Source organism: Triturus cristatus, chromosome 5_2 (genome assembly GCF_964204655.1).
Source record: "Triturus cristatus chromosome 5_2, aTriCri1.1, whole genome shotgun sequence".
Taxonomy (NCBI): domain Eukaryota; kingdom Metazoa; phylum Chordata; class Amphibia; order Caudata; family Salamandridae; genus Triturus; species Triturus cristatus.
The window spans coordinates 415769143-415793305 of NC_140588.1; the positions used below are offsets into that span (position 1 = coordinate 415769143).

At 41.3% G+C, this 24163-nt stretch overlaps 1 protein-coding gene across 1 annotated transcript in view; it reads left to right on the forward strand.

Annotated features, from left to right (window-relative positions):
* RAB31 (RAB31, member RAS oncogene family) overlaps positions 1-24163 on the forward strand; it is a 293231-nt gene that overhangs the window by 253243 nt on the left and 15825 nt on the right. The window contains exon 5 of the mRNA XM_085607336.1: positions 14148-14254. Within this exon, the coding sequence (XP_085463462.1) occupies positions 14148-14254 (107 nt within the window). The remainder of the gene's footprint in view (positions 1-14147; positions 14255-24163) is intronic.

Sequence of the window (24163 nt, forward strand, 5' to 3'; positions counted from 1 at the left end):
AAGTTGTACTCCTTCCAAGACCCCGAAAATCGCTAGAGATAAGTCGATATTAACATGGACCCCCAATGAAATGGTTAGAGTATTACTGATAGCTGCCCAGTATGGCTGTAAAGTGGGGCAGTCAAAAAACATATGGGTGTCCGAAGCAGCCAGAAGACCACACCTTGAACACGCAATAGAGTTGCCCTCGGAGAATTTAGATAATCTAAGGGGAGAATAATATGCCCGATGCAAAGTAAACAAATGGTTCCTGCGTAGCCAAGATGGCTTCACTATGGTATACAAAAGGTCGAATGATACTGACCAGAGTTCTTGTACTTTGGGACCAGAAATTAAAGGGCTCCACAGCAGGTCCGGCAGATTAAAGACGCCATCCGTTTCTTCCAATAATAGTCGATACCACTGTGAAGTCTCTTTCTTACCCAAGGGTTTGTTAACCAGATTATTTATAAGTGGGCTACATCCTCCAAGTAGAAACCTATTTCTTCTGAGGGGTTGAGTTTTATAGGCCTGAGTCCAGCTATGCATTTGAAAGTATTTAAACCTTGAGAGATTAGGGCCAATCTTAGCCTGAAGCTGTTCCCATGCAAGCAACTCCCCTTCAAAAAAGAGATCTCCCCAGACCTCTAGGCCTGCGTCTCTTATAGGTGCCGCTAAGATATCTCCGAGCCAGTCGGGGTTTTCAGGTAGCCCCCATAACGGAGTCTTATCACAATAGAAGCCTTGTTTAATAGATCTAGTGACTTCGGCCCAAAATTTTGCCAAACCCTGTAATACTTTCAGTTTAATTTTTTTAAAGTACTTGGGGTTGCCAAATTTAAATAAAAAGGCAGATTGGCTAACTTCTTCCCCTTCTAGCATGGCTGAAAACATCCGCCCCACCCCGTAGTCATAAGGTAATTTTAACAACATACGGGAATGAGTTAACTGAAAAGCCCAAGCATATAGTTTAAAGTCAGGGGCAGCCAGGCCCCCTTTGTCCCTTCGCCTCCTAAGCTTTATCCAAGAAATCCTTGCCTGTTTATTATTCCAGATGAAAGATGTTATATCTGACTGTAACTTAACTAAACAAGAAAAATCAAAATACAGGGGAATGGTAGAAAACAAAAAAGAAACTTTAGGAAGAATCGACATTTTAATTAAGTTAACCCTCCCAATTAGAGATAGTGGAATACAAGACCATGAAAGCAATAACCTGCGACACTCTTTAGCTACTGCTGTTAGGTTAACTAGAGCAATTTTCCCTATGTCCTTCCCAATATGTAAGCCCAAATACCTCATCGAAGAGCCTGCTTGTAAATCCCTAGCTTGCCCGTCATCATTCCAGACAAGCATCTCGGTTTTGGCATCATTTATTTCGTAACCGGAAACCTGGCCAAATAGATGGGCTAACTTTAACACCAAAGGGAGTGCGGTGGCAACATCCGAAGTAAGAATAAGCACGTCATCGGCATAAAGGGCTACTTTCCTTTCCCAACCTTTATAGGAGAAAGGTTTGATGTTGACCTCCTCCCTCAGTTGTTGCGCAAAGGGTTCGATGTAAAAATCGAACAGTAGGGGGGAAAGTGGGCAGCTCTGCCGAGTCCCCCTAGTAATAGTGACTGGGTCGGATAACTCTCCATTGACCAACAGACGTGCAACTGGGCTATGATATAACAAGCTTATAACCCTGCGAAACCCAGCCCCCACGCCAAACTTAGCCAAGGCTCCCGACAGGTATGACCAATTGACTCTGTCAAAAGCCTTGGTCGCATCCAACGTGAGGGCGGCCAAGGGGAGGGCACGGGCCGATGCTATATCTATGGCACCTATTAAATCGTAGGTTAGCTCATATAGTTGTCGCCCTTTAACAAAGCCCTTTTGGTCAGAGTGGAGGACCAAAGGCGCAATCACAGCCAACCTTGATGCTAAAATAGTGGTAAAGATCTTATAATCCACGTTGAGTATTGAAATTGGCCTATAAGATCCACAAGCGGTCTTTGGCTTCCCTGGTTTCAGAATAAGTGTAATAGAGGCATTATCCCATGAGGCTGGGGGGAGCTGCCCTTCCAATAAAATTTGATTGAAAAGAATAGTGAGGAATGGGACTAATTCTAATTCAAGGGCTCTATAAATTTCTGCCGGCAAGCCATCCGGCCCAGCCGCCTTCCCCTTCTTACTGCTTTTAATGGCGGATCTTACCTCTTCCTCAGTGATGGCTTTATCTAAGAAAAGATACCATCATTGATTTCATTTTTATCTCCCCTACCCTTCTATCACAAGTCATTTTTTATAATGCCAAATGGTCTCATTTTAGTGATCATAACCCTGTTACTCTCATCTTGGACAGGGGGTGTGGCCTCAAGGAGAAATCGCGAAAGCTAGGGGGTGATATCTGTTTGAAAACATCTGACCAGGGACGGAGACTAAAATGGGCCAAATTAATCCCGGACCTCTTCTTCCAGGACCCATGCCTAAAGTTTGGGGATAAGATCGAAACTTGCCTTGATAATTCTAGACAGGGGTCGATAGTACTTTCAGCCTTTGAAGGTATCTGTGCGCTGGTAGCAACAGACCTCACCTTACCGACAAGAACTAGGAAAATTACAGGGGAGAGATGGTTTGACAGCAATTGCTCTGAAGCTCACCAAAAATTGTTAGCTGCACTGAAAATGGTCCCATGGGATAAAGACTGTATAGCCAGGTTAAGAAAAGAGTATAGGCTTGCACTGTTCATTCGTAAAAAGGAAATTAGAGAAGAAGCCTGGAACGCTTTATTATCAGTGGAAATTCTAAAAGATAGCTGTAGATTCTGGGCTATTGACCCTTCTTCTCCGGAATAGAGAATGCCCCCGTTTAATGCAATATTACAGAAGCCCAATGGCGTTCTCACTTCAAAGCCATATATGAGGCCACCCCTAGCCCGGATGTACCCATCAGTTTAGATATCAGCAGGGTTTCCCCCAAAACTGTTTTTAACGAAGGTGAAGTGAAATTGGCATTTATGGAAATAGATCCAGACGGCGTCCCTACAGACTTATACAAACAAAACCCAACTTTTTGGGCAAAAATATTGACAAATGTTTTTAATGTGGCTAGTTGTCAGGGTTTCCCGCTATCCTGGTCATTGTCTACCATCATCCCTGTTTTTGAAAAAGGTCAGAGAGGCGACCCACACTATTATAGGCTGACATCACTAGTAGATTCTGCAGTAAAAGTTCTAGGGAACGTGATTTTAACTAGAGTAATGGATTGGCTAGAAGAAAATGAGGTTTTACATAATCTTCAATATGGTTTTAGAAGTGGAAGGGGTACTTTGGATCAGTGCCTAAATGTACATTTATTAGCAGGCAAATACACTATAGCTAAAGCGGGGACACTACAGCTGGCTTTTATGGATCTTTCGTCTGCCTTGGATCTGGGTAACAGATCCAAGCTTTGGCCTATCCTGCTAGACATGGGCATAGAGCCAAGTCTTGTCCACTTTTTGGCGGACCTACATAGGGATCTCTCTGCTAGGGTGAGGATCAACCAAGAAGGGAACTGCACTAGGCACTTTAAAACTGGTAGAGGTGTACACCAAGGATGTATTTTAGCCCCATTACTTTTTACTTTATACATAAATAATTTAGGTAAAGTTTTAGATTCTGCCGGTCTGGACATACCACGAGCAGGGGACAGGGTTATTCCTTTGCTCCTATACACGGATGATGCCGTTTTATTAGCCCGTACAGCTGTAGGGCTCCAGAGGCTCCTGGATTCCTTTGGGGCCTACATGAAATCTTTGGATTTAGTTGTTAATATAGCCAAATCACATGTAATGAATATGGCCCGGAAACAAAAAAAAATGAAATCTTTTTACTGTGATGGCATAGAGCTGACCTGGGTGACCTCGTTTACCTATTTAGGAGTGATGTTTGATGAGAGGGGTTCATGGGTATCACAACAGAAAGTGAAAACAAATGCGATGGCAAGGTCAACAGCTGCTGTGCATAGATTTGCCCAGCGATTGGGGGCGAAACCAATTGATGCCATGCTCAATATCTATAGGTCCAAAAGCTTAGCCATTGCTCTATATGGTTCTGCTATCTGGGGATATAAGCCAATGGAGGGGGTTCATATAGATGAAAATACGTTTTGATGTACTCTCCTGTCGGTCCCCCAATTCTCTCCAACCTTTATAATACACCAAGAGTTAGGCGTTGGCTACGTAGCACATCGGATGAGGCTGGCACCGGTGGTATGCTGGCTTTAGACCAAGCTTAACCCAGAATTAACATTAAACCATAAGATCATAAGGGACTGTGTCACCCTGGAGCGAGCTGACAATATTCCATGGCCACTACATTAAGTATGTTCTAAACAAACTTGGGCGCCAAGATTTATTCGATTTCCCTGATAAAATAAGAAAAGAGGACGTGGCATGGGTAAAAACACATTTTTTAAACCTGATGTCGGTTGAGCGGGGGAAACAGAGTTGATGAAACCTTCAGTAAAAGCTTACTTCCTGTTGAAACCCTCCCCCGAAACAGAACCTTACCTAAGAATAGTCACGAAACCCTTCCATCGCCTGCTTTTAACCAGGATTCGTTTGAATTCAATACACTTTTTCCCTGGGTAACGTGCAAGGCTGGAGTAGGGAGTGTAATTTAGGTCCCGGTACCTGAAATAATTTCTCATCCCAGGACACCATGCATTTTTTAATGTTCTGTGACTATTGTGTTATTCGTAGAAGGTTTTTATTTCCAATTCTAAGGGGAAAAGGTTTTATACAGGTGAAACCACATTATCTTCAGAGGCTGAATGACTCATGGGAAATTTTTAACATTGCAAGTTTTTTAGTCGCAGCTGTTAGACTTAGGAAGAAACTGTGCCCTATGATATCATAATGAGCATCGATTAAGTTCGTGTGATTACTTTTTTTTTATATATATTTTTATTTGCATTTTTAACCAATAGAAGAACAACTGTCATGTCACAAATAGTCATCCACGCGTCCGAAAGACCCCCCACCCACAACCCACAGTAACATCTCCATGTCAATCAACCTATCGAAATCCTGCTCTGTCATAAATTACACTGTTGACAGTCCTCTTTTACGCCCCCCCACCCCGCCCCAGCGGCTCCCACTGGGTCTAGGGCCCATATCCAGCCACATACCTTCAGAGTACAGCCGTATCCAATAGGACCCACTGCGTGTCAATCAGATCCCAGACCATGGTACCGTCTCCATTTCCCCCATACTCTGCCAAATTTCCGGGGGCAGCCTCTCGCTTTGTGTGTGATTACTCTTTTTAATAGTATTTTTAACCTGAATCGTTTTTACTGTGGTGATTTATAGACATGCTTGTTTCAATGGTAGTCTGGATTTTATTTGATTTAATGAATTTTGGTTTTATATTACTTTTTTTTATTCTAGGTCGCCCATATTTACTGATGATTCGGATTTTTTGATGTATTACTGTGTGATGTATTGTATTTTATGTGTAGTACTTTTATGTTTTTTAACTAAACTGACTGACTGACTGACTGACTGGTTCAGCGTGGGAGTGGGCTTCCTGCAGTGCCCCTACCACAAGGCAGCACCCGGGTGTCTGATATGTACCAGAACCCAGGATTTAAAAAATAAAAAAAGAGAAAAAGAGTCCCAGCCTCCCGCCTTCAGTAAGTGAGAAGCCGCTCACTCCATATCCGCTGCCTCTGGGCTTTGGAAAGCCCTGTATGCCCCTAGGAGGGCTCACGATCTGCATATTGTCGTTCTGTGGTGACTCATGATAGACAGGGGCACCTCTGTTCATCATGCACTATACCAGACATGCAAGGAAATGTTATTGTACATGCAGAGGAACATTTTACAAGCTCTGCGTGATCCATCCATTCTGAGCAGTACTCACGGCGCCACAGGAAAGGCCAACAACAGTGGAAGAGAGTCAGGTGATTGGAGGGCTGGAAACATAGGTTCTCCAATGACTATTTAAAAAGAGGGTTTGTGATTGTATGTGAGAATAGTTTTCTGTACTGCTTAGCACAGTGTAACACCAATAATTGTGAACAGACAGACATGAATGGTGGTGAGAACTAATAGTGACAGTGTACATATGTACAGGTGAATGTGAAGACTGAGCCTGAAAAGAGCTTGTCTGGGGATGGGTGCCTTGGAAACAAGATTACTTACTACCAGTGACATAACATGATCCTGGAATCGCAAGGAGACAAGACCAAGTCCAAGTGTTTCACAGGCATTGTTTACGTTGTTACGTGTAAAATGTGCATTTGTGGATCGTTGGACATTGTCCAGGCGCAAAAAGCAAATGAAACCTTTTAGGAAGAAAAGTGGACAAAAAATAGGCAACGTTTTAAAATGCTCTTGAGAGAAAAATTGTGAACTTTGAGGAATGCCAGGATAACGTTGGAACACATTAAGATCATAGTGATCCTTTTCTACCGACACCTTAATAACGTGCTCAGGGCCACTGGAATTATGCAATTTTGCAGTTGTTGGGCTACCCACATAATTATGGGTTTCCCACATTTGCCACATAATCTGCTACATAATCTGCAGATTTCAACAAAAAAACATTTCTAGCTCCAACAGATCAAAAGTTACCAAAAAATCAGCTACTGTGTTGGCGCGCAGTGGAAGTCCCTTTGAAAAAGTTGACAGGTCCCCTTTGTTTATTGTGTATTTGGGTGTTAAACTGGTAGCGATTGGGGTAAAACCTTTGTCCAGAAAGTGTTAACCTGGGTATAAGTAACAAAATAAGGACGTATTACTATCAGAGATCGAGCTACATTTCGCCTCATGCTTACTTTTTCTTGCCGCATTATTTTATCAACCATGCTGCATAATTTGGTCCTCCCCTACCGCATAATTCACTGGTGGAATTTCCTTTCGGGTAGCGAAAGTCTGGTGGAGGGAATCCCACTGTTAGATTATACTCGGGTTTTAGCACATACAGTTATGTTGTATGTGATTGTGTTACTGTGTATATAAACACACACATATAAAATGACCTAGAGTTGGGCATGTTTGCACTCATCTGACAGGCTGGGGTTACTGGAGGGGACACTTCGCATTTAAGCATGCAACTATTAAAAGCGCTAAAAAAAAGCCAGCACTTTGAAGTTATCTGTTGTGTACTCCAGTGATTGCTTGCCGCAGCATGCTTGCATTCCTCATGCAACCACGGATAACAGGATTTCCTTTCACCCCACAGGAAATTAGCTATGCTGGTTTGGAGCAAACATTAGTCAAATGACTTGGGAGTGATCGTGTTTATTCGATTCCTAGTCATTGCCACGTGGGGGTAACGTGAGTGGGTGAAATGTTGGAAATGAACTAGCAAAAAGCTCTAGAAATACATATATTCTTGTTTAGAACTATTTTGTCCTTGCTGGACGAGAGCAACATTCCTGTGGTCTGTCAGAGACTCCTGTCTAAGGTCTTAGCTACCTACAGAATTACGGATTCCCACGATAATTTCTCTTTTCTTAGGGGACCATAAGGTCTCCATCTGCCTTCTGTATATCCCACCTGCAGTTTCACGTACCCCCACTCGTAATGAGGCACTACGCGGAGGAATGCCTCAGACATGCCAACTCACATGATACCACCATTTTTCACATGATTTCGGCTCCCTTCATAGAGTCACCTGATGAGAAGCCGAAATCACATGGTGGCAGGGAAAAGGAGATGAAAACCAGAGCTCGTTTTTGAAGGCAGTAAGCAGCCGATGTCCGTTAAGAGGTGTGAAACAGTGGGCTTAGTAGATGCCGGCACCTGTGGATCTGCGACCAACAGAGTGTGACGCTTAATGCCCAGACGACACTGCTTAGGGTCAAAGGAGTTTGCCGAGGTACCACAGATCTGTGAAGCTGACATAGTGGAAGTTCGAGAGTGGTAACGCTTGGACATTGTGCAGACGGAGAGGCTGATGGGGATAGTTGGCTCACCTGCAACTACAAGTGGTAGTAAGCCCAAAGTCACACATTGTTAGACTCTACCTCATTTCCAGTCTTGACTATTACGTTTTGGAGAAGCTACACAACTCTCCCAATAAAGAGGAAACTGTATCAATGGGAGGTTGAGAAACAAGGTGTAATAAGGATGATTTTTTGTGGTGCAGTGGAGGCCACCCAGCAAAGGGATATATTTGAAATATACATTACCTGAAAGGAGTGCAAGTCGCATTTCTGAAGGAGACCAAGTTCTTAGAATCCCTTTACAGACTCCATTAAAAAAAAGACGCATGAGATCTGGTTGGTATTACTGTCTTTATAATTGTTTGTAAAAACATAAACAATGCCAGTACAAGTAAGCTTCGTGGCACCAAATAAATCGAGCAATATAATGCTATAGCATCTAGGTAGCAATGACGGAAAAAACAGGTCTATCCATGGTACTGTGATAAAGTATCAAGGGACATGGCCAATGAGTTACCTAGTAAAATAATTGTGGGGCCTATTTATAAAGAAACACTTACAAATGAGTAAATCTACTCATATTAATTTACTCTTACACTTTGGAGTTACTTTACAACTTTGGGCTATTCACCATTTCTGCGTGTAAGTTTATGCAAAAGTTCAGAGTTGCATGTGTCCAACCCCTTGGAGAAGCCTAATTTACAAGTGTAAACTTACTATATCCAAAAAGGAGCAGTAGTATGTCCAGCACCACCCGTGGTCAACCAGTGAGACTACAGCGCCTTCCCATAGAAAATAGAGGCAGGGACTTAAAATAGAACATTATAGGAAATAATGTTACATTTAAATAATATTTAAACTTTTAAAAAATATATATAAATAAAATTGAATGTTACAAAGTATGTATATATATATATATATATTTAAAAACAACATGATTTTAATAACATATTTATTATCCTTTTTAATTTAAAAATAAATATAACAATATTTTTTTTAAACTGTAAATTTATTTAGATTGTCTATACCTATCTTTTTGTAATTTTTAATACATAATATGTAAATGCAAACTTTTTAACTTCTGGTGTTTTTTTAAAAATAAATCTTTAAAAATAAATGTTTATTCAATTACATATATTCCAATTGATATAATCATTATGTAAAAAATAATGTATGAATTCATAGTTACTACCGGTATCTTTTCATATGTACGCAGAGGTCTCTACAACTGAGGTTTAAATCTCCATATGGTAAAGTAAGGGGAAAGTGTAAAAGTTTATTAAACTTAAAATTATTTTATTTTAAAATATAAATTTCAATTGTATATAACTATTTTAATTTTAGAACAATATAAAAACTGTTGCAGCATCAATAAATAAATTCAAATTTAAAATGCAAATATGTTACATTATTGAAAAAAATCACATCCAAAGTTTAAAAAAAATATTTTTATTATGTATTAAAAATGTACAAAAGGGAGGTATACAATGTATTAAAATTAATGTAATTATATGTTTTTTAAATGAAAGTTACATTAATATTTACCCTTAAAGGTTATTAAACAATATTAAAATAAAAAAATGTTTTATTTTGAGTTAATGTTTAACATTACATTTTTTTGTTATATTTTAACAAGTTTATATACTTGAATTTCATTTAACATAGTTTCCCACAGGGTTTCATTTTCAGTCCCTACCTCTTTATTTACAATAAAACAGTATTGCAGCAGTTGGCCATTTGTGGTGCTAGAAATGCATTTATGACAGTTATTGGGTCTTTTTTTGGCTGTGGTACTTTAGAAGTGCAGTTTGTGAATATGAATGGACTTACTCTTTTGTGGGTGGGTGCATGTGCCTCCCTAAACCTCTCCCTAACCTTTCCTTACTCCTCCGTTAACTTATCCCCCATTTTTTAGTATGTATTCCACATTTTACAACCACTTCCCTCTTTCTCTCCAACTTTTACTACTAAAACTTACATGTGTGGAGACTCAGAGTGTGGGCAATGGTGCAGTGTTGTTGGTCACCTGTGTTCCTTTTCCCTCCTCCACTCTGTAGGAGTGTCCTGACTCGCCCCACCCCCTTTAGTCTCCAGACTGCTCCACTCCTCTCATTTACTGTCCTCAATATTCATTTTGCCATTCTACCCCGGTCCACTTTTCTAGCCTATTGTCTTTCACTGGTTTGTCTCCCCTCTTCTCACCTGGTCACACCTCTCATCCGCTGTCCTCCAATGGTTCATCTCTCTTTTCCCCACCACTCCACTCTGCTCGACCACTCTCCTCCTTCAAATTCAGACACTCCACAAGTCTCCTCCTTAACTCGAACTTCCACAACAACCACTGGTTTTACTGCTAAAGTTTTATAATCACCACAAAATTCCTTCTGAGTTGTTTGCTCTTTTTCTGCCACTATCATCACTTCTGCCAGAAGACCCCGGAAGTGACCTGTGGGTCCGATACCCAAAGCTCATTATTCATATGATATCCTTCGGATACCCTAACACACTGACAAAATTCAACAAACAACACAAAGGCCACCAGAAAAAGACTGTGCAGTTTCGACCATGTACCCGGCCTGCTAGGAAATAAGTTGGAAGTCCTGGAAAATTGAATCAAGAGTAAAGAGAAATGTAAGAATGCTGGTGTCCCTGGAAATTGTAGATCGTAGCTTCAGGCAGAACTTGCTGAATCATAAACTGGTGTTAGGGGACCCAGATTCAAAAGTGGGGCTTACATAGGACTTCAGACCCTCCCCCCCCATCCAGGGCCCCCATAGTGCAGCAAAAGGAGTTACCAGTCTGGTAATGAAATCGGAAAAAAATAGGTATTGTTCTATCAGCTAAAGCTGAAAATATAAGCCTTAATAAAAATTGAATATTGCAATAAAGACAAGTTTTTCCCAGAAAAATGAACAGTAATACAGAAAAAAAGAGCTGAACGGAATTGCACAAACTTGGCAGAAAGCTAGATCATTACTAAAGCATTCATTTGGTGATATGTTGTAAATTGGTTCAGTAGTTTGTGAAAAATTAAGGTCCACAATTTGTAGCTATCTGGGCAGAAAGCTAGATCTTTATCCAAAAGGCGTGTTTTTTGTGATTTGATGAAAAATACAATCAGTAGTTTTTGAGAAGTAAGGTTCAAAATTTATAGATATCTGGATGGTTGGGTACGCACGAGACTCGAGATTCCAGTGGGCATGCAGCTGTAAATAATGGAGCGATCTGATTAGCCACGAGGGTCTCTTTTCTCATTGTCTGTCTCACTCTCGCAGAGCGAGCGTCTCTAGTGACTCGCACAAGAATATTTGCTCTGATTCGCTGGCTGCAACATAAACTGAGTTGTAGAGGGCTGGGTGTGGGGTACACACCCTGTGCCAATGCCAACCGTGCAAGCAAAAAGCCGGTTGGCATAGTTAGCTATGGTAATAAAATCTTCCTTTATGTTGAAAAAAAGTATAACTTCACTGAAAAAAAGAAACCTTAAAGTGTTGTTATAATTAGGTATGGTAATAATATCTTACACTACATTAAAAAGAAAAAAGAATAATAATTCACTGAAAAAAACCAAAGATTAAAGTGACGTTATATTTAGGTGAAAATATCTGTTAAAGCGTAACATTTTAAAGCAAAAAAACACTGTAATTCACCAGTTGCAGAAACTATAACTATAACTCATGCCCTTGCCATATGCTTCTTATGATTTTACATATTACATCCATTCTATGACATCATTGATAACATCACTGATGACATCTGAAATTACATCATTGATGACAACTTTGTGCATGGCGGGGGCACGAGCTATAGTTGCTTCAAGTAACTGTAGCTGATGAATTTCAGAGTTTTTTTTGTTTAAAATGTAAAGTTTTAAATGACATTTCGACCTAACTATAACATGACTTTAACCTTTGTTTTCTTCTGTGAATGTATATATATATATATATATAAATTCCAACAAATTCCACCCGGCTTTTGCCTACCTCACGGGCGGGCGTTCTCCATATCAAGAGGGTGGCACTCGTGATTATGTAGACAAAACTGAAACACAGAGCCCTAACGGGAATGAAAAATTCCTTGTTTATTCAGTAAACGTGTTTAGGCGGGATGTGATTCTCAATTTCGTTTTCAAAGTGAAATTGACCCCTTCAATTGATTGGTTAAAAAGTCTAATACAATATTGTGTTTCTTTTTTGTCTTACGCACACACTCACATATATATATTATCTACTGGCGGTCGCCAGTAGATAGTTATAGTTAGGACCGTGTTTCCATAGGAAATCTGAAAATTCTATTTTGAATAACTTTGGCGCCGGTTGACGAATCCTCGCAAATTTTTCAAAATAGGTGGGGCGCTCCGCTCCGCTCCTACCCTGAACGTCTCGGGGTGATTCGTCAAGCGGGGGCCGAGAAAAAAGGGGGGTCCCAAAATGCGTTTTCCCCATGCATTTTTCCATAGGGACCTTTAGTCCAAGGTACAGCCCGAACGGCTGAACAGAATTACTTGAAATTTGGCAGAGAGGTAGTCCTCAGGTCAGGGATGTGCCTTTTGAATATCTGGAGTCAATCTGTTCAGTAGTTCCTGAGAAAATTTCAGTTAAAAGTACATATATATCTATAAGCGCACATGGTGCGCGCACGGTGACGTGCGCGAGCGCAATTCTTATTGGTTGTTAGATGTCAGTAAACATTCTAATCGGTCGAAATCAGGAAGTGTCGGCCACCATTTTGTCTCTCGCAGTCTGAGGCAGTGAAAAATAAAGGTGGAGAACGTGAAAAGGGGGCAGGGTGGACAGTTCCTGACCCCCTAGCCTTTGTCAGGGGGTCACTGAAGGACCCCCAAGAGTGAAAAAGCACGGGGTGCGTGCACCGTGCGCGCATGGCACGAAAAACGCAACGCGCGTGCACAGTGCGCGCACGGTGAAAAACCTGAAAAAAATATATATTAATAAATACATAACTTAGCATTTAAAAAACTGTACAAATTCACTTAAAAAACCATAGGTTTCACACATGTTATAGTTAGCTGGACATTTCCCTCGTAAAAAAACAATGAAATTCCCCCGTTATAGTTAGTGCAGGCAACTATAACTCACGAGACCGCAATCCTCTGCTGATGACGTCAGATATTACATCACTGTATTTAGACACCTATTTACCCATGTCTTCTTCCATTAATCTTTAGCTATACATATATTACAAATATTTATTTTTCAGAAAGACACATATGTAATCAGTGATGTAATATCTGACGTCATCAGCAGAGGATTGCGGTTGCGTGAGTTATAGTTGCCTGCACTAACTATAACGGGGGAATTTCATTGGTTTTTTACGAGGGAAATGTCCAGCTAACTACAACATGTGTGAAACCTATGGTTTTTTACGTGAATATATATATATATATATATATATATATATATATATATATATTTTAATCATAATTGCTTTCAAGTTATTTAAATAGCAACCACATTGAGAAAAACCTTAGCTAAAATGCTTCTCCTCACACAAAGTCGACCGAAACAACGTGGATGAGAAGCTAGGTGGGGTACAAACCGCTAAGATGTTTACATTTGAATCCACAGTGTGGCATGAGGTAATAGTTAACCTAACTGACGTACCCGAGAAGCCACACATGATAATTCCTGATAGCTGAACAAGTAAAGGGTGGGTGATATATGCATTAGAACTTTACTAGGAGGTAAGCACCACACTGGCACATTTCTTAGAACCATTCAGATACATTTAATATAATACACCAGCAAACATGTTACCTAGCTAATAATGCTATATATGAAAGAAGCTGTATAGACAGACTATAGACTATGAGTAGCCCACCACCAAACTCAATGAAATACACCAGACCTTTGGCACACCCAGCCTTACACTTAACAAGCTAATAAGATCTTAAGCAAGATCAACTGATTGTACTTTCACTTTAACTAACACAAACCAAGACTAATTTAGTCACTAAACAATGCCGTACTAATGTTAAAAGGTGGTATGTGAATGCTTGTATCCTAACTTAACTAATGTGAATGAGACAGTCTTGTAATGCAATAATCCAATAATGTGATACTTACCTTGCAGACACCGCGTCCACCACCCACTTCTACATTCTGTACCATTTTGCTCTATCTAACTTCACATCTGTTATTTCAACAGGAACAGTCAACTTTTGAATAAACTTACAACTTATGAGTTATTTTTGTGGAAGCATAATATTTGCCCTATCTTTCATCTAGGATTCTTTTCATACTTTGAAAAAGTGGGTGAAGGAATTGAAAGAACATGGTCCTGAGAACATTGTCATGGCCATTGCGGGCAACAAGTGTGATCTTTCAGACACAAGGTAAGCGATTGTTTTCTTTACAGTTTATTGTTTGTCCCTTGAAACTGCACCTTGAAATTGCACTGTTTCTTGAGAGCCTTCCTAGGAAAGTACCAGTACATATTGTGGCACTTCTTCAGTACAGGCACCCCGATGCTCCATAGCCTTCCATTCCACAATGATTGCTTGTTTATGTCCCACTGAATTTCTGTTGAAGCATTTCCTTCATTTGCTACCCAGTAACATTTCCTTATGTAATGTGATGGACAAGGATGTGCTTATTGTCTCTGGCAATGGGATTCAGTGCCAGGTTCTTACATGAGGTAATAGATTTTCTGAGATTATATCACTTTTTATTGTATCAGAGCCACTAATGAATATTTGTTATAAATGTATGTGTGGTCTTTGCAACTTACAAAGAACAATGGGACAGATGTACTAAGATAGGATTCACAAAAATGGGTTACATTTTACACACCAACTTTTTGCTAATTTATAGTATTTTGTGATCCAACCTTAGTACTTATAGGTCAGTTCACAAAATACAGAACCACATTGGGTTGCAATTCAACCTACCTCATGAATATTAAAGAGGTAGTTCACAAATTGTGAACCACCATGATTTTCACAAGGATGTTGGCCTGCTAGGGTCAGCAGACTACAAGATCTGTGATTGCTTTGGGATTCCTTTCGTTTGTGAACGGGTTATCACTACCTTTCAATAGTCTGTAAAATATAATGTTTTACGTTTGGATTTCGGTCACAAAAAATGTTTATATACCATGAGGAATCACTGTTTGGAAGGAATGATTTAAAAACACCCTTTTTAGGTCTCGCTAGCGTAGGTTGCGCACTTGCGCAGTCTCGCTGGCGAGATTTAATGATATGGGGTATTTTCTGTAAGGGGCATTAAGCCCCGCCCCTCTTTTCCATTGGCTGGCGTCACCGTTTATGCTAAACGGTGGCCAGCCATTGGAAAAGAGCTGTTGGTGACGTATTTGCTCGGCTTTCTGAGCCGTCCCATTTGGACGGGCTCGTCTGCCTTCCTTTTGTCGTGAAAGTTTTCTTATCTTTATGGGGCCATGTGTTTCAAACAGATGGCCCCATAAAGACAAGAAAGCTTTCACATGCTTGTTTTTAGGGTGGGGTGGTCTGCTGGTTGCCTGGTAGTGAGCAGGGCTCATGCGCATGATTTGGAAAAAGTGCGCGTGGCTCTGAGGGGAGGTCGAGGCAGGCATTCAGAGGCCAGGCCAGAGAGGGAGAGCGGGACAGCCAGGAAAGAGAGTGACACCCGTAATTTAATGTCCCCTGTCTGCTGCCCGCAGGTGAGTACACCAATTGCGAAGGAATGTGGGACAGATAATGGCTGCAGTATTGCGTCAGATATCGGGGTGCGAGGATTGTTGTGCTGCCACTCACTCACCCTTGAGCTCGTGGCGTTGGGCCCATGTTACCGCCTGCCAGGACTCTCCTTGCTCGTGAGTACAGGTTGTTTGTTCAGTGTCACGCCGTTCGTTTACTTCCGCTAGTGACTGTCGCATGCACAAACCGGAAGAGCAGCATGGACTTTGTCCGTCACTTTGCGGGTGAGGTTTGTAATTCTTGGCCGGTTCTAGCAGAGTGAACGGGGAATCACGCGGCAACACAGATTGTCAGCAGAGAATCCGTTAATCTTGAGACCTTTTCAGCTCCCAGTTACACATCTCTCAACATTATATTTACCACAGGGGGCAATTTCTGCACAGCACGACTCCTGTCCCAGGCTTTCCCTATCAGGTGCATTAGTTCACATGAAGCAAAGACTACAACACCCAGAGGCCCTTTGGTGTGTTACATGGATGCCTTGGTCGTGACGTCGAGGTGTGATCTGTCCGCTCTGCAGAGCTCAAGCTGATATTAAGGTTTACATTTTAAAATGGAAGAGTCTGTGGTGTGAGACAAGGGACTGGTACGTTAGCAGCATGGTGGTCTAATGCACCCACTGCATAAGTCTCGTTTCTCCTGAATGTCGAGGCTGGAATCTACTGCGGGGCAACTCAGTCTGCAATACACATCTATGTCGCAAAATAAAAACCTTAACATATGCGGCTTCTGAAGCACCTGCACAGAATAAAATAGATGTGTCCTTAGAGTGCAGATGGTGACAGGCACTGTTACAATACCGAACACGTATTAATCAGCAGAGAGGCCAATGATGGAATGGGCATAGATTGTGCAGTGGCAGTTCTGCCACAACACGGTTAAGGGGATATTGTAGGCAGTGCGAGGGATATGACATGTGCACACCATGGCGAGAAATGGGGGGTTCAACATTGGCTTGCTCAACTTTACTTGTGGCCTCGGATGTCATGAAAGCAGTGACAAGAACAGGCAGTAATTTCTATTTCTTGTCATCCGCTTGACCTCACAGCAGCCAATAGGTGCAAAGGGTGGCACAAGAGGACAATGCTGTGTAGTCACTAGGGGTCAACGGGCGAGTGTTGCCACTTCAGCACCCCCTGGCATTTTGGCAGGGTAGAGGGGCTTGCTTTTCCAGATTCTCACACAGTTTCCCTAAAGCAGTGAGTCCCAAATAACATAAAAATTAAATTTAGGCCCTAAACCCATCAGGTCCTGTCGCAGCAGGGAGCACACTGGAACGCACTCCCACAACCAACTGAGACATAGGCTCATAAAGAGCTGCCGTTCTTTCAAGCCTGAAATGAGATAAACAGATTTAACGCCTGTCATGATTACAGAAGATTGGAACTGAAATAACAAGACGAGACCATGTTGTTAAATCGCCGATGCGGCCTCATCTGCCCACCCACTGCCTTTCTGGCTGACTGCAGAAAAGGGGCGCGCGGCACGTGATACAGGAGGCGCGTGGCTGATTTTAGACAAAACGCTATTCTGATAGCATTTACACAGCGCTTACTGCTCTCAACAACACAAGGCGTTAAAGTGCTTTACGGCGAGTACCATTTTAGCTCAGAACCAGGGCCGACTTTTGGCACGGGCGAGCGGGGCCCACGCCGCTAATTTTCAAAGGGGCGTAGAGAGCTGCCTGTATTAAGGTCCTGAAGACAGTACAGTCCGTGTCTCCTGGCTCCAGTACTGCTGCAGGTGCAGTTTTTAACTCCCCTCAGCCTGCTTTCTTGCACTGCCTTCTCCTCTCACCCCCTCCTGACACACGCTACTAACCCCACCCTCTCCAACAAATAACCTGACCCCAACGAAAAATGCTAATCTGTGCATAATTCAGTAGAGTGGGGGGGGGGGGGTAAAGATGTGTTCAGAGGCAAGTCACTACTCTTTATGCAATCAGCAGAGGGCTGCCCTGTGTGCACAAAAGGGTCTCCCCCCCCCTAACCTTATTTATTCACTAGCAGCGAGGGTTCCAACTTTCTTTCCGTCCAAGGGCGCTACCCTGGCAAAGGCCGACTCTGCTCAGAAGTCAAGGTTAAGGATTATTCCAGTGTTTATTGGTTAATTTGGGTTACAGGGATTAATCATGTGCTGTTAAGGAAACCATTCCATGTATTTACTCCTGTGATTTGGGGTATATTAAATTAAGGTTTTGTTGGGTGTATCTCTCAGACACCGCTTTCGAAAAAAAGGCACTATTACTTCAAAAAACATTAATAAAAGGCACATCTGATGACTCTTTGGTTCAGTTTGCTAAAACTACGTTAATACTGCCTGGGTTAAAGTTTCACCCACTAGTAACAGACCTGAATACAGCAACCAGCAACTAAAAAGTGACCAGTTCATCTTTGCAAATGGTCTGTCATTTCACAACACTATCTTGTCGTTCTTTAATCTTTGATGTTGTTGAGCTAAATATGTTTTGCTGTAGAAATCTGCAAATTGTGCAGTAAACGGTGGCTTATGTGGCAAGCGCAGTAAATCCAAAATGTATGTTGAAAAGGCCTCAGAATTTCATAATGCCAGTGGTCCTACAGAAGAGGGTGCACACTTTGACACGGTGTGTCTATGGGCTGTAAGCAGAAGATGTTAGATCATAAATAAACATCTGTAGTGTTTCTATCCTGGTCAGGAGGTCTAGCAAATGTTTCCAGGTGACCCCAACTTTGGTGAAGATATCCCACCCATTCATGGCAGGCAAGTGCCACATTCTGAAAGGTTTACTTGCACAGTGTCCCTATTGCAGCGAGGCCAATATACCTGTGAACTAGGATCATCTGTAAAGAAAGTGTTACTATCTCCTACCACAGGCATGGCCTTCCACCCTCCCTGCGGGAGTATTTCCAGGAGTGTCCCACACCTAGACTGCAGCTGTGTAAGACTAGTGCACATCAATGGATGATGTGACGATGGATGCAGGAGACTGCTGACATCAGCAAGCCCCAATTGCCATGCCCATGAACTCATGGGACTCTGAAGGACTGACCATTGAAAATGTAACAGGTCTCGCCTTTGGTTAAGTTAAAGCCATTTGATTTGCTAATGGTATAGCAAAGCAAATGGTTTTAACTTAATTAAAGGCGAGACCTATTGCATTTTTAATGCTTGTTCAAATAGCCATTCCTAAATTTTCCCTAAACCCATTTGCTAAATGGGTTTAGTACATTTAAAAAACACATTTTCTTCTTGCACATCTTGCAATTTACCAAATAGCAGTGTTTGCAACCAGAAAACATGTTCGCACATCAAGCTCAATAATTCAGTGAGCAGATTTTATTCATATTGGTCAAAGTTTTCTTTTTCTGATCCTGCCGTTGAAGTCCAAAATCCATTAGAGCACGAGTTAAAAGTTTGTGATCAAAGATTATAGAAATGAAAATAAATTGCTTTTGTTGAAACAATATTTTGATGGCAAACACGAAGAACGTTACTTTGATAAATAGCACATCACATCTCCAAATGATATTATACTATCTACATTTAAAACAACTATTGGCAAAGCCAATAAGTCTGAGGTGGGATGCCAGTCTTTTGGCTCTTTCTGTGTTTTTCTTGTTTTGTCATGGTTTATTCAAAAACTTTATTGCTGTCAAAACTGTCTGGTTCTCAATCTAGAAAAAACACATTGGCTAAAAGGCAAACTTGCATTTGGATCTCAAATAGCAAGCATTGCCATAGTAGTTTCTGGCACTTAACAGAATTACTTTGTGTGAGGATATGCTCCTTGTGAAAGGGCAAAATGCTGTCTCCCACAAAGAAGTTAGCCAATGGCTTGCGTGGACTGACCCATTTCCATATTCTGTATGCTGTAGTGGGTGGAAAGAAAATGTGAATGACACAATAACAGACCAACAGATGAGCTGGCTAAAACCCCTTAAAAGTAAGAATATTATACATATATTTTTAGTAAAATCAAAAGGTATGGGCTAATGCCAGACATAAAAATGTACAAATCAGATTTCTAAATTCTAAAATAATACCCTGGGAAGTTTCCCCTTTTCATCTTACAGTATTCTATAAGGAGATTAATTAGGATGTGAGTGTAAAAGTCCAATTTCAGTCTGCCATAGCAGAGTCCGAACTTGCCAAAGATGCTTTGATTTTTACAATGTGTGTGTTTTAGTTGGCAGTCCATATACTTTTGGAATGGCGTTTGGACCATGGATTCTTATGCCATCTCGCAATCTGCTTTATTGCCTGTAGTGTGCCGGGGGAGGTAACTGTACAACCCCCCTATTCCTAAGATGGCTGTCCCTACCATCCATCAGAAGCCTCCCCTGTCAGAAATTGTGCACCATCACATCACTGTCTCTATTCATAAAGATCTTTCAAGGCTATGGAATTCTAATTTAGTCTGCACAGAGGTTTGTAAACGCTCACGCCCTTCCTGTCATGGGTTTAATCTCAGCCAAGAAACCACTGCATGTGATGATGGTGTAAAAGGAAGCTGAAACGTCTGTTACTGAAAATAAAATCCCATATCAGGATGTCAGCGTCTCACTTGTGCACTAGTTTAATGAACTCAGTCTCTGTGCAGAGTCTGAGTCCAGAGACTGAATGAAAAATGCAAGCAAAATGCCTTTTGCCAAATATTCTTGCATCTGAAAGTCATGCCATTGTCTAAGACTCCTTATAGAAGCGTTCAATGGATTTCCATCTTTACAACAGTCAAATATAAGTAGGTATTATGCATAATGCATGAAACCCTACATTGCATGAGTCCAGCATAACTTCAAGCTACAGTTACAGAATGGATGTGGAAAAGACTAACAAGAGGGTGAGGCCCATTGCTTAATTGTAAAAAAACACATAAGTGCCAGGGCTTTCGTCAGGCCACTGCAGCTTGCACAACACATTGCCCCTGCCATGCTGCCAATGACAGTACAAACACAACTACTAACCATCACACTCCTAAAATTGCGGAATATTTCAGGCCCCCAAAGCTATAAGAAAGGCTCGGGTGGCAAGTAATAGCCATTTTTAATGTGTATTGAATTAATAATCAACTGTTGTTGTAGCCACCTCTACATTAGCCAGACAGCACCACCTTGTGGCAGAGTGTCACAAGGGCTGGTGCTGACAATTAAGTGCCAGTGCCGAGCCCTGGAAACCACCGCCTCAAATTAAGCACTGGTGAAGCCATTACATTCCTGAGATTTCCAAGGTTTAAATAGTTATGAAATGGAATAAGTAACCTTTATTCTTGAGACTGAACTAGAGAAAGCTTTTCATTAAAACAGTAAAGAATTGTGGGCTGGAGTCAAAAGATATTGCTGTGAGTAGCAGTGACGTATTATTGTAAGACTCCTGACCTAGCCAAGAAGTACCTCCTGGCCTACTCCTGGCATAGTCCTGAAATTCTGTTGTAAGCCAGTAGCACTCCAGTAATAATTCAAAGCTTCTCACAGCACAGTCTTTGAGTAAGACTCCCAGTGTGCTGTGGCAAGATACTTTCTGCTGAAATGTGAACAAGGTTTAAGACAGAACAATATTTCTGAGTACAGATGCATCAAAAACATGTGTGGTGCAGCGTGTGTACCACGTCCTCTAGCAGTCCTGAGTTCTACATCCTTTGCAAGAATCACTGATGCAACCCAGGAAAGAAAGATCAATTCTTATCCCATCTACCTAAGTTGATAGAGTCCAAGCCGCAATTAGAATGAAGTAGAACTGCATGACAAATGCAAAAACGTAACCTCTGGAAACAGGAGAAATGTAGTTTTAATTTTTATGTGGCACAAATCTAGTGCCCATCTGAGCAAATATAAAAATCACAAATACAATAGACGTAAAAATAGCATTTTTTTCCATTATAAGGCAATATTGGAAAATAGTGATCTGCTCAACAAATAGGTGACTGGAGACACATTGCCAAAGTTGTAGGTAAACGGAAGGGGTCAATTTACAAAGATTTTGCTTTGACCTATTCTTTGTAGTACTCCTGATTTACTCCTGACTGAAGGGGCCGATCACAAAAATGTTGCTCTGCATTAGTAAGCCAGGAGCGCTACAAGAGCAAGTCAAACTTACCCATACCAAAATGGCTATAAATCTTTGCGAATCCGTCTCCAGGTGTCTTACAAGAGAAACATGGTGAACGTCCACAGCAGAACAGGTGCTCCACAAAGCATGAACAAATGCCCGCTGTGTACAAACACAAGTTTTTTCAGATATAGTTTAAAACAATCCAGATTTGCAAACCACATCAACGACATTATTTGGTAACATAGCCGATCCAATAAGCACATTACCAGAGGAAACTCCGTGCTCATAATAATTTGTAAACATTACAAGGCATATCCCCTCCAATAAAAAAAAGGCCTGAGCTGCTAAATTCTACAGTAAATAACATAAAAATTAAAATGACAACGCACTGCCACAACAGCAGCACAATACAAGCAAGATTAGCTGGTAAACAAAATACATGAATGAGCACGTGACAGTGCAATCAATAAACTTACAAAATGCAAGAACCAATCTGTCATTGACATAACATAACAAGAGTTAAGGATGCATCCCAGCCAGTAAGCGTTCATAACTCCACTATCCGCACTTGCCTTGGTAACGCTAATGCTTCCCTCCACAGATTCTTTGACTGTCTACATTTGCAGCAGCTCAACCCCCTTCCTCTCAAGACTGAAGTGTTTGGAATGACCTTATTCAGTCTGTCCCCTTCTAAGATGTGGCCCCATGCCATCGACCTCTGGGCAACCCAAACCACTGCATTACCAATGACCCCATGTCAGTATGCAGAAAGGGCACCCTATTTTGCTCATTTGGCATCAGAATATAGTGGATGAAATATTGACCTTCAAAAATATTGTTGCTACAATATTTTCAACAGACGTTCCTTGAAGGTAAATATATATAGGTACCAATAGGTTTACTATACTTAACTTAACTCCATATATATGTACCTAGACAATATATGTATTAAAGGGTCATAGATGTGGACTTTAGAATGTAAAACCTGTACTTACTCATAAGTACTTACCTTCATTATATATATATTTTTTGCATTGGCATTTTTATACGATAGAATATCATGGACAGCTATACTAACATACAACTTTTCAATGTTGGTTCTCCTAACTACTGGGTTCCTCAAGAGATCATCATTCAGCTTCCAGTGACCACTTCCTTTTCACTCCCTCCTTCCTCCCTCACTTGACCGTACTAATAACAGGGGAATAGTCTGACAGAAACATGACTAAACGGTCAGCACTCTCCGAAGCAGAAAATATTCTCCTGTCCATGAGGACCAAATCAATCATTGTATATGATTTGTATAATTCCAACAACAAGAACGAGCTATTTACCATGTCATACAACCAACAACCAATGTCCATTCAGCAGTCTCTCTGAAAAAAACACATTAGGTTTTTAAAAGAATCCTCACCCACCAACCTAGTTGGTGGCATGCTTCATCATCGAGTTCCCACTTAGGGTGTCGAGTGCATGCTAGGTGTGCTACAATGCCTGAGTACAGCAGAGCTGTTTTTTTTGTGATAAAGTGGATTTGTAGGTGAGATTAAAACAAGCATTGGCATAGCCAATAGGTCTCGCCTTTGGGACCTTATAAGTGTTTAGCCATGCAACAGTTGCATAACTAAACACTTATAAGGTCCCAAAAGCGAGACCTATTGGCTATGCCAATGCTTGTTTTAACTGCTGCAATCTATTGAAGCATCACGGAGAACATCAAAGCGGCCGTGCGGCCGCGAAAGTGATCGCGATCGTGATCAAACATCAAAGCGGCCGCGAAATTGAAAGTAATTGCGGTAAAGCGCGACGCGCGCGCCCGCGCACATGCACTGTAGCTCTAGGCTGGCTCTGGTAGCACTTTTTGGAGCCCTCACAAAATGTCTCGCCAGACCAGCGCATGCGCTGGGTCAGGCGAGACCTAAACAGTGGTGGATGTGAAAAGAAAAATTAGTGGTCTCTCACATGCAAGTGTATGGTCTACACGTATCAGTCAAAAATGCGTAGTGGATAAGTCACAGTGACTTTCTTCAGTACCAATGGTGTAAGGGCCAGAAACGACCCTTTCAAAAAGTGATTGCACAGTCACTAAGGTATGCGTGTGTGGGTGGTTTCGTAACGTACGATCTACACCCAACCTTTAATAGTATCTGAAAAGATAAAATATAAAGAGACATTCATGATGCACATCGACATAGTACATTTTTCAACCACTGCGGATCAGTAGTAGCAGACCTAGTGCAGCGAGCTTGCAAAGTGCACCATGTTCTTCATGCACCTGGATAAATGCTTGCAGGTAATCATACACATGTTGGGTTCAAATTGCATGCAGTTGCTCTTGAAACACTCACAAAATATGTGTGCGAAAAGACATCACTCGTATTGTTTTAGTGAGTGCATCGAATTCATACCACTCAAGACCAATGATCTGTGCTTTTACAAGCCACATATCATTCTTAGTGACCACAAGCAATATTAGTACACTGAACTTCTTGCAAAACATCCTCAAAACAAGTCGTGAAAGCAAACAGAAAAACAGTG